General features: G+C 41.3%; 1 protein-coding gene across 1 annotated transcript in view; it reads right to left on the reverse strand.

The window, feature by feature from the left end:
- Positions 1 to 1,082: 1,082 nt before the first annotated feature.
- The window catches only part of crabp2b (cellular retinoic acid binding protein 2, b), a 45,818-nt gene continuing 34,710 nt past the window's right edge, over positions 1,083 to 12,190 (reverse strand). The window contains exon 4 of the mRNA XM_077007733.1: positions 1,083 to 1,382. Within this exon, the coding sequence (XP_076863848.1) occupies positions 1,332 to 1,382 (51 nt within the window). The 3' untranslated portion in view covers positions 1,083 to 1,331. The remainder of the gene's footprint in view (positions 1,383 to 12,190) is intronic.

The raw sequence follows: 12,190 nt of genomic DNA on the forward strand, positions 1-12,190 counted from the left end.
AGGGCTTTCCGGTGTGCTCTGCTCTCTGGAAACATGGAAAAAACATTACGGCTGCAGGCTAAAAAAAATACAAGGAAATCTGAACTTGGAATGTGGAAGTGAGTGCATGAGTGTGTGCCTATGAAAGCAAGTGATTTTGAGAGTGTGTGTGATGTGTGTGTGTGTGTGTGTGTGTGTGTGTGTGTGTGTGTGTGTGTGTGTGTGTGTGTGTGTGTGTGTGAATGTGCTCATAAAAGCAAAAGAGCGAGAGAAAAGTGAGAGATTGACACAGGATGGCAGGAAAAAAGTTACATCCTTGACTGTGCTGTAACAATGATGAATCATGCCAAACTCGCACCAGGCGGCAAACAAATAAAAGACTGGTAGTGCAAGACAGAACAGAAGCATCAAGCTGTCAAACGTGATGTTAAAGCTACACACACACAGAGGGGCTGGGGAGGAATGAGGAGCCTTCTCTGACCTCATAGGCTGTAACCAAGCACACATGTGATGATGAGCGGCAATACAAGTATTCTGTATTCGGTATTCTGTAATCATTTTCCTTTCTATTGTAATTTGTCTATAGTTAGCTTCCTCTTCCCTACTAGCCACTAGTGCCTTCCCAAGATTCTTTTGAAATATCGAGGGTGTGGTCATGAAATCTGAATTTATTGTGTGCAGTCCAAACCGAAGAATGATCAGAGAGGTAGAAAACATAATTCATCAAATCATATGTACCAGAGAATATCAATGATCTAAGAAGGTGGAAATTCAGGTAAGAACGAATGCTACAGCTGCTGGTGAACAGTCTTACACTGTGTATGTTTGATGCCAACATTTACTCTTGGAGTGAATCTGGCAGTAGTGAACTGAGCAGGAATGGAGGAGAAGCAATGGGGCAAAGAAAGGAGCCACGTTTGGGTTATATAAGCAGCAACTTTGAATACAGAAACATCTGTTTGTCATTTCAGGAGTCAGACACAATTAAATACAGAAAGTATTTGTGACCAGCATCTTCACAGAAAGTGAACTTTACAACAAATGTATGTATTGTATATATGTTTATTCAATAATGTTTTATTGAGCACGACTGTTTTCAACATTTAACTGTAAATACAGGTCCTGTGTCTGACATTAAAAATATGAAGCAGAGAAGTCAACAAACACACACACACACACACACACAAATGTACACACAAACGTACACCTTTCTTTCACACGCACAATAAAAAAGCATAGCTAAATGGCAGATATGAACTATCATACTGAGACAGTGGCACTATGGTCCATGATATAAATGAATGAATAAAGCAACAAAGGCTGAGGTATGACCACAAGTGTGACAGGTCTTCTCACTCCCGCACGTACACACGCACACAAACAACATCTCCCGCACTCATGGTCTGAAACAAAGACAAAAAAGAAGAGTAAGAATTCATCAGAACAGTCAGTGAAATCTGGATAAAATTCCACATCTAAACGACATTATGAGATCCGGCATGTGCTCATATTGTCATTGCTTCTCAGAGACCTGTTCCAAAACCTCAGTCTCATTATTTGTTTACTTATTTATTTGCCAGAAGTCCTGAGTTCAACAATCGTAATTGGAATCAGGTTATCATGGAGCCGATGATGGCGGTACACTGGAACGTACCTCCATCTGGTTGCATTTCTGTGGTTACTTGTTTTTTCAGAAAAAAAAATTAGGCATGCATTTGAGGCTTTCACTGCAGTGACAATTAAACTTGTCAACTTCTTCTAGAGAGGTTGAGGCAAATGGTTGTTTGCCTCAGCTCATTCCGCTTCTCATGATTTGTGCATGTGGTACTAATCAGTACACACTGGTAATTAAATGAAGGAAGAACATCTCAGTGTCCAGTGGTTAGACAATTGCATCCACAAAAGCTACAATTTCCAGGACTGAGAAAAACAGAGGTTTGCTTTGCAGTATGATTTTGAAATGCAACAGACAGAAATTAAGCATGTTCACGCGCAAGCTTCTACTTTGCTTGCTTGTCTATCGAAACGTGCATAGACACAGCACAAGAGGGTAGAGGAAGAGGCAGGAGGACAGCTAGAATAGAAAGAGTAGTCCTCTGAAGACACACGGTGGCCATATGTCCAAAAATATGACACTTGTAGAATCCACAGAGAAAACACATGTTTAAATGTGTGCTTTGCAATACAAAAACCAAACTGTTGTCGACATTACATTTACGGCATTTGGCAGACGCCCTTATCCAGAGCGACTTACATTTTTATCAAATTTTTATACAAGTGAGCAATTGAGGGTTAAGGCCTTGCTCAGGGGCACCTCAGTCATGGCGTCAGGTCTGGGAATCGAACCCATGACCCTCCGGTCACAAGACCAGTTCCCTAACCACTAGGCCATGACTGCCCATGACATCTAAGACATCTAACACCAACCTAAGAACACATTGAGGTGACTCATTCATTTCCCTGCTGTAGGGGAAATTTCCTTATTCTGCAGGGAATAAGGAAATGTGTGTATGCAAAATAATATCCAACAGTTTGACTAAAAGTGTTAGAAATGAGTGAAAAGGGGGGAATAATGTAATTTAACGAATGTTAACTCATCCTGACTAGCGGGGGAAACTAGCCTACAAAAGTGGCGGTAGTAGCCTGTCTAAGATAGTTTATCCATCGTTTCTGCTCAAAGTGTTTTTTAAAGCTTACATTTTGAAATCATTTTGAAATTATATCAGCATATACATAAGTGCATTTTATCATTAGACTCCAGTTATTCAGATGTCCACAGTCCTAGTCCAGGGGTCTAAATAATTAGAGATAAATATTTAAATTAGGGGTGGGCATAGATAAATTTTTTAAATCTAGATTAATCTCACTGAAATCTTGAAATTAATCAAGATTAAAATGGCTCATTAAGAATATGCGTGCTACCCAAGTAATGACTAAAAGTGAGTCTTTGAGATAGGGTTTCTTAATACAGAGGGTGCATTAGACCAGGGGCTCATCTCCTGTTTCCAAAATGCATCAATGACTGCTTGAGAAAGCTGTTCTACTTTGATACTTGAAGAAAAAAAAAACATGCTCAATAAAATGTAGGCTACTCGTGTTCAATGGTTTATTCAGTTAAACATGAAAATAGTACTGTAAGTCTACATAAGAGGGCATATTCAGTCAAACATGAATTTGTAAGCCTACATACTGTACATTAAAAGGGGTTGATAACATGTTTATTCAGCTAAACATGAGATTTGAAATGTAAGGAAACATTTAGTACATTTAACCTGTTTTCGGCGGTGGCGACTCTTCCCCTGGGCTACATCAGTGCTTGACCCAGCGTCAGCAGCATTAGCAAACGGGTGCTTTGCATTTAAATGATACTTCAGACTGGTATAACTCCTACAATAAACTAATTCCGCATTGCATAAGGTGCAAACAACTTTAATCTTGTCAATGTCTCCATTAGGAAGCTTCTTAAAAATGCTTTTTTTGAAATGAATTTTCCTGCTCGCTGGACAGATATCAAAGGAGAACTATACCTCCCCACTGCTCTGGATTCCTTACCATTCATTACTAATATAAACAAGTTACATTCAGTGTCAAGAACATTTATAATTCATAGTATTTTGCTGGCCTGGCAGGATGCAAAGAAATTTTGTGGTTCTTTTGATAGAATATCTCTGTTAGCTCCATTATCCTCCAATCCGGACCTGCCGCCCTCAATTGGAAAATCCTTGCTCACTAACTGGAAAGAATACGGTATATACAAGTTTCAGAACTTGTTTAGTAGTGGTTCCCTTAAATCTTTTCCAGATCTAAATTTAGAGTTTAAAATTCCAAAACAAGATTTTTATAAATACTTACAAATTAGGCATGTGTGGCAGAAAGATCTAGGATGTACTTTCAGTGATAAGGAATGGGACACTATTTGTCAGAATGTCTTTATTCGATTGTTTTTGAAGTAATTGAACAGAACTACAAATTTTTACACAGGATGTATCTCACCCCAGTCCTTTGAAACAAAATATACCCTAATTCATCCTCCAGATGTCATCGCTGTAGAACATGTTTGGGAACATTAATTCATGTTTTTGGTTCTGCGGGGCGTTAAAACATTTTTGGAAGGAGATACATGACTTGACTGTTAAAACTCTGAAAATACCAATACATTTTACATCATGCTACCTGTTTGGTACCGATCTGGACAGGACACTGGATCCCAGACCTGTCAAGAGGATTGGTTTAATATCGTATGTAGCAAAGAAGTGCATCCTTCTTAAATGGAACAAGCAAAGGCCTCCAACACTCAACCTGTTCAAAAAAACTATGACTGAAACATTGCAACTGGAACAGCTTACTTACTGTCTAAAGGACAAAGGAAATATCTTTCAAAAAATTTGGGAACCACTTCTGGACCTCTGACTGCTTTATGTAACTTATTGTGATTAGATATGTACTGTAATTCTTTTATAAATTTTTTATGATGGGTTTTTGTTATGGAAAATACAAATATGACAAATAAAGAATTGAAGAAAAAAAAAGAATTTTCCATGAAGCAAACCTGGCGGTTTAATAATTTAATAATAAATTTAAAAAAATAAAAAACAACAACTACCACCAGTGCAAATCAGGGCAATTTGCCTACTGCAACATTATTATTTCAAAAGTGCATCGGCAATGAACAGAGGAGCATATGTGTGCTTTAATATATATTTATTTTAAAACTTGCTGAGCTAAGCTAATCATAGCTTTGTAATTGTAAAAATTGTGACAGTATATTAACCACGTGACGTGACGCAACGTGCCAAATATTTGGTTTCAAAGAAAAACACAACAGCTACAGATTGGCAATATTTTGGATTTGTTTCAAATAAAAATGAGACCACACCCCCCACGATTCTAATTCGATAATATGATTGGTTGATAAAACTGTCAATCCATAATAAAAGCTCTCAAAGTAAAAGGCAAGGGTAGGTGACAGATAAACAGAAGTTCCTGGGGGATGTCTTTTCTCTCTTTTGCCTAGAAACAACGGTATGAAATATTCTGATTGGTGTCACGTTGAGGCCTCCCTTTTGGGCGTGTGTTTACGTCGTCTACGTCTCCTAGTCTGCGTCTGTGGATCTCCGTGGGTGCGCTTGTGTCTTGTGCTGATTCGTCTCACCTGTGGCTCGTCTCGTAATAACGTGGGGTTTATGTGGTTTGTCTACTTAATGTGCGTTTGCGCAGTGTCCTGTGCTCGTCGTTGTCTGAGTCTGCACGTTTTGTGTACACGTGTCAGTGTTTATCCGTGCGCATACTGCGTTATTTGTTCATTAAATAAAAGTGACTATGAGTGACGCTGGGATTCTGTGTCTCATCCTTCGCCCTGTACGTGCGTCACAATTGGTTGATTTTTAATTTCAGCACTGAGTTTTTTTTCCATCACGAGCACAAAAAGTGGATTTGAAAGCCGATTTATAGGAAAAATACAAATTATTGGTCAAGCGTTATTAACATATATTACATATAATAGATAAAGCATCCTTTTTAAGATCAATGAACCTTCAGAGAAGGCGTTGAAGTCCCTGACGGTTCGCCACTGCTATAGTGTTAATTCACCACATATTACCATTATATTACCTGTTTTTTGCCGCATTTCTTGCTCAACTTTTTTCCTTTTTCTACCCTGGGCACCAGAGGACTTCTGCCTTTTTGACGTCTTTACGGGGAGATATCACTCACTGTGATATCTTTTTCCCCCACAGAGAAACAGTAATGAGGTGCGCAGAGCGCGCAGGGGAGGGCGGGTTGCCGCGGGGGTGAGAGGTGTCGTGTGCTGTTATTATAATTTGACTAATATTATTAAACAATGAAATTATGATTATGTGGAATTTGCTTGTTTTCACATTTATTAATTGTTCATTTGTAAAAAAAAAAAAAAAAAAAAAAAAAAAACGCATGCATGCGAGCGCCCCCTTGGACAGACGGCACCCCTAGCATTTACCTATATTGCCTAATGGAAGGGCCGGCCCTGCATGTAAGCACACGTGCGATTTGTTGTGGTGGTCTTTGTAATTCACAGGTTTGAAAACTCGTTCTCACCCCTACTGTGCAATTTGGTTAGGAATACACCCGAGCTAAACTATCAAGGTGAAAGTCATCATAGTTTGCTTACTTATTTTGACCCAGCTCCCAACCCAACTTTAAGAATAGATTAATGGCGATATTTTTTATATCGCCCCGATAAGAGTATCACATTATCGAAGGCCGTTAACGACGATAATAGCCCACCACTAATTTAAATATAACTTTTTTGGCCCCCTTTTCCATAGTATTCAAATCTGATGAGTGCTATTAACATCAGCTTTCATCAGAGATGCAATGTCTACACCAGGGGTGCTCATTACGTCGATCGATCGCGAAGGAATGTGCGTAGATCGCGTCACATAAAATAGTAGTAGATGAATCGCACATCTGCACTGACGGTTGTATTTTGATATACATTCATACATTTGCCGCCAACCCCCCCCCCCCCCCCCCCCCCCCCCCCCCCCCGCTCAACAAATTACGGTCGCCGCCGCCCCGGTAGATCTTTCTGACTTGGTCATCTTATAAGTAGCTCGCAAGCTGAAAACTGTGGGCACCCCTGGTCTACACTGTGTTATACCATGGGCTCTTCATCAATAAATGTAAATGTAAATGTGCCATATTTTGTCAATTGTGATTTTTACACCCCAATCGAAATTTGTCCGAAATTTGTCGCTTTTAACCCATCTGTGCAGTCAAACACACACACACACACACACACACACACACACACACACACACACACACACACACACACACACACACACACACACTAGTGATTACTAGGGGGAAATGTGTATGGTTTATTAAATGTGTAAATAATAACCGTATCTGACATTTTGCACTGATCTGGCATTAGGTTGGTGCAACGTGAAGTAGCTTCTGAGTAGTTAAGGTCACTTTTGCCATATTTGTATAACTTGGCTTGCTATATCTATGGGTGGTAGCTTTTGTGTAGAGAAGCTTAATTTAGTGTTGAGTAACTGATAGCTTACTTAGCTGTTTATTGTTGAGTAACTGATAGCTTAGCATACTAAGCTTGCCCAACACTGGTAATAAACCAGCTTAAGGCTGGATCCTCCCCATAATACAAATAAGGAGGACCGGGACGGCCTTTGAAATATGCAAGTCCTTTACATGCAGGATTAGCTTTTATATCAGATTTGCCATTTTTGTCCCTGGGGCTATTTTTCAAAGGGCACCCCACTGGAGTTTGGCTTTTAAACTGATCATACAGTGTGGTTATTTCAAGGCCTGTTCCAAGCTTGCATGAAGCCGATCATGATAACCTTAGAAATATCAGGCCTAGGACAGCATGACATTTAGAATGAATAAGAAAAATATTGAAGATGTAACCCTCAAACACCACCATAGTGCAGTTTCTTTAAATATCTCTAAAAACCCTCTCTACATAATCAGGAATCTTGGACACTGTGTGTTATATCCTATGGTGGCGTGTAGCAGCAATCACACTTGAGTTGTTTTTCTGGGCTTCATGCCATTTTATTTCCAACATTAACACAACCACTGAACATGTCTTCAGCCACGGCTAAAACTCTCTCTTGTTCTCGCTGTGTCTCCAATAAGAGTATCGCTAGTCTGAGAAGGTAGCTCCCTCTAGAGGCAATTAATATAATTGTTCCAACTTGTCATTCAGTCTACCACATCCCTCGCCTCTAGATTTAACAACCTTTATTACTCTTAGCCATTTACACTAGACATCCTGGAACTCCCAATTAACCCCTAACTATAACAGTACAGTTACTACAGTAGTTACTGTACTACTATAACAGACTCAAAGACTCAGGCTGCTCCCCAGTTGCTTCTGTTGCGGTGCTGTCAGTAGAATCCGTGGAGACGGCTACCTCAGGTACTACCTGAAATGGTGGTTCAGCGACATCCTCCTCAGGTAAGGAGTCAGGCAACAACTCTGGTGTCATTGCCGGTGGGGTGGAGCTTCTACCACATACTTGGTCGATGTGTCGTCTCACAACTTGTCCATTACCTAAAGTCACTTGGAATGACAAAGGGGCTGTCTTCTCTGTTACTACTCCTGGTACCCAGGTTGGTCCTGAGCCAAAGTTGCTTGTGTAGACCAAGTGTCCCTCTCCAAGTATTCTCACTTGCATACGCATGTCATGAAAACCTTTTTGTTTCTTCTGTTTGTCATGTACTCAGTTTCTAAAGTCTGAAAGTATTAAGTCAAGAGTTGACCTCCACTTCCTACCACACAACAACTCAGCTGGTGACTTGCCAGTTGTAGATTGGGGTATTATGCGATAGCTGAAAAGGGCTCGGGACATTTTAGTTTCAATGGAGTCTCTAGCCATGTTCTTCATGAGTGACTTTAACGTCTGCACAGCCCTCTCGGCTAAGCCATTAGAAAAAGGATGGTATGCCATTCTTTCCAGCAAACTCTTGGAAATGTTCACTCGTAAAATAGGTACCATTATCTGACACTATAATTTCAGGTATGCCATGTTGACTGAAACTCTTTCTAAGACATTCAATGGTAACTGCAGATGTAGGGCTACTCATTGAGTACGCATCCACTATGATCAGGAATATCCTTCCCATACATGGACCTGCATAATTGATGTGGATTGTCCTCCATGGTTTATCAGGAACTAATGGGGCCACTGGAGGACTGTTCCGGTTTTCCTGGCATGTCACACACGCCTTCACAAATGCCTCCACCTCTGCACCGATGTTTGGCCACCACATCTTCTCACCAACCCTTTCATTCGGGTGATGCCGGGGTGTGCTTGGTGTAGTTGTTTCAGTAAGGCATTGCATCCCGGTGGTGGAACAACAACACATCTTCCCCATAGAATACATCCTTCCTGGGTACTGAGCTCATCCTGGCATCGGGCGTATGAAATGAACTCAGGACTGTTCACTTTTGGCCAGCCTCGCAAGATGTATTCACGCACTCTTGCCAGTGCCGTTTCAAGGTATTTGGGGGCCCCAAGCAAAGACACCAACCGGGGCCCCCCCAACCTCCACACCAGAAATCTCATGCCCAAACTCCCCTCCGGCCAAAAAAAAAAAACATATCTGGCCGCAGTCCACCTTCAAGAACCACAGCATATACACCTCAAACTAACTACTTTACAAATTTACTACTTGTAGCTGAACATAGCAGATTTAAGTATGGGATTACCCGGGAGTATATATTGTTTTTAGCCTACCTGCTGCTAAATTACACCATTTGTACAGGTAGGCCTAATTTATCCAGTGTAAATCATCACTTACCACTGTCTTGTGTTTTTTTTAGGGGTGGGCATAGATTAATTTTTTTTATCTAGATTAATCTCACTGAAATCTTGAAATTAATCTAGATTAATCTATATTAAAATGGCTCATATGTGTGCTACCCAAGTAATAACTAAAAGTCAGCTTTTGAGATAGGGTTTCTTAATACAGAGGGTGCATTAGACCAGGGGCTCATCTCCTGTTTCCAAAATGCATCAATGACTGCTTGAGGAAGCTGTTCTACTTTGATACTTGAAGAAAAAAAAACATACTCAATAAAATGTAGGCTACTCGTGTTCAACGGTTTATTCAGTTAAACATGAATTTGTAAGCCTACATACTGTACATTAAAAGGGGTTGATAACATGTTTATTCAGCTAAACATGATATTTGAAATGTAAGCCAACATTTAGTACATTTAACCTCACGGACATAATTTGGGGGGGACTTTTTCAAAAGCCGGTTTGGTCCTCTGCAGTTTTAACGGTTAAAAATAAATATTTAAATAGCGACGAATCTAGCGCTAGGACCATGCAGAAAACGACCGCTCCGAGCTCCGCTCCGGTAATATTTTACGTTCCTAAAAATGAATTTTCCATGAAGCAAACCTGGCGACTTCGTGGCTGCATCCATGTAAACACACGTACGATTTTTAATTCACAGGTTTGAAAACTCGTTCTCGCCCCTACTGTGCAATTTGGTTAGGATTACAGCCGAGCTAAACTGTCAAGTTGAAAGTCATCATAGTTTGCTTACCCATTTAGTAGATAGATTAACGGCGATAATTTTTATATCGCCCGATAAGAGTATCAAATTAACGAACGCCGTTAACGGCCCACCACTAGTTTTTTTGTGTTCCTCTTCCTTCTTTTGTTTTCTCTTTTGGCTTCCTGATGGATAAATTCACTTCATGGTTAAGTTTCATATTTGCCGGCGTCTAAAACTTGGCTGTCTGCCAGGACAGTGTCTGCCTGCCTTCAGCAGCTGGTGGGAGGGGCCCCTTTGAGGGGGATTCTGAGAACAGTGTCATTGCTCATGACTTTGAGAATGTAAAGGGGGGCTCACACAGTTTGTCGCTGCATTTAATTCTTAACCTGTTGTTGTCTGGGGGCCCCAGGCCAGCTTGGGGCCCCAAGCAATTGCCTGGTTTGCCTGCCCCATCGCGACGGGCCTGACTCTTGCTAGCATAGGGTCTTTGTCCATCCATTTCTTAATTTGCTGTGCGTTCACCTGTTACATGCCAATGTCCTCAAACAACAGCACTCTCTCCTCAGGTGTGCTCTCTCTCCCCATCCAAGGGTAACCTGCTCAATGCGTCAGCATTCGTATGGTCCTGGCCAGCTTTGTAGATGATGGTGTACTCATACGCTGCTAACGTGGCTTGTGATCAGTCACTATTGTGAACCGTCTCCCATACAGGTATTTATGAAACTTTTTCACTCCGAAAACTACCGCAAGGCCTTCCTTGTTCAACTGGGAGTAGTTCTTCTCAGCTGCACCGAGAGTCCTTGAGACAAATCCTATAGGTCTCTCTGAACCATCCACCATACGACGGGAGCAATCTGTAATGCGGCACCCCCGAACACGGCGGTGTCGCACTGGTTTTGCAGTGTGTAGGACTCAAGTGCAAACCCAAAATAAATAAATGCCAAAAATGGCAAACGGAAACCTCCGCGGATGCGGGAAAACCAAAACCAAAAGATCTCAAAGGGAAAACGCCAAAAACGGCAAACAGAAACCTCCACGATAGCGGGAAAACAAAAACCCAAAGGGAAAACAACTCAACGATATGGAGGAATCTCCAGTGTTGTATAAAGTATTAGAGACCCATACTTGAGTAAAAGTACAAGTACTCTATCAAAAAATTTACTTGAGTAGAAGTTGAAGTGTTCTTTAAAAACTTTACTTAAGTAGAAGTACAGAAGTATTCAGCATTTTTTGTACTTAAGTATTGAAAGTAGTTTTTTCTCAAATTTATTACTCAAGTACTGAAAGTAAAAAGTACAAGTATTGTGTTTTGATTTAATTAAAGAAAGCCGTCAAAGTTTGATTATCAATTGTTTTTATATATGTCTTACAAATCAAAGATGTCAAAGACCACAAACACTGAATGTTCTGTATGTACAAACAAGTAGCAACTTAAAAAACTGGGCTTAACACTTCGTACAGAAAAAACATAACCTATGTCCCGCTACGTCATAGGTTTGAAGCAGAAGTACAAGTTCGACTTAATTTAGCTGAGAAAATGAGTTGTATTTTGGACGTAAAAACCGTTCGTCGGATACTGAGGATGAGCCTACTGCCCTGCGTTTACCCCCAATTGTAACGGCGGGTGTAGGAGGCAGACACCACGACGTTGAAGGTGAACATACAACAGTTTATTAACAATGACGTGAAGCTCCGGGCGGAGCGCGAGCAGCACACAATTCACACTCGCGCAGACACGAAACTTTAGACAAAGACGAGCACAAGACACTGCGCGAACGCACATTAAATAGGTGATTAACACAGACCCGTGTGATCTCGAGACAAGGCACAGGTGCGACTACGAACACGCTCACGAACAACCCACACCCACGGAAGTACTAATATGGACATAACAGCACGCAGACGACATAGCGGCACGCCCACAGGGAAGGGTCCGGGACTGTCACCAAAACAGAACCCCCCGCCAGGGGCTCGTTACTCCCGGAGTGTCCCGTGCCGCTGGAAAGCCCCGAACCTACACCGACGGGCAGGTCCGGAGCCGCCGGGATCACGAGCCTCCGAGAACCGTCTCCCCTGATGGAGGGAACCGCCACGAACAGCCCTAGTACACCCTCCGTTGGAAGACAGGGGAAAATACATTAAACAATGGCACGGTCACAAACACGCACACTGGAACATTAAACACGAAGGG

This window comes from Brachyhypopomus gauderio, chromosome 6 (genome assembly GCF_052324685.1).
Source record: "Brachyhypopomus gauderio isolate BG-103 chromosome 6, BGAUD_0.2, whole genome shotgun sequence".
Classification (NCBI taxonomy): domain Eukaryota; kingdom Metazoa; phylum Chordata; class Actinopteri; order Gymnotiformes; family Hypopomidae; genus Brachyhypopomus; species Brachyhypopomus gauderio.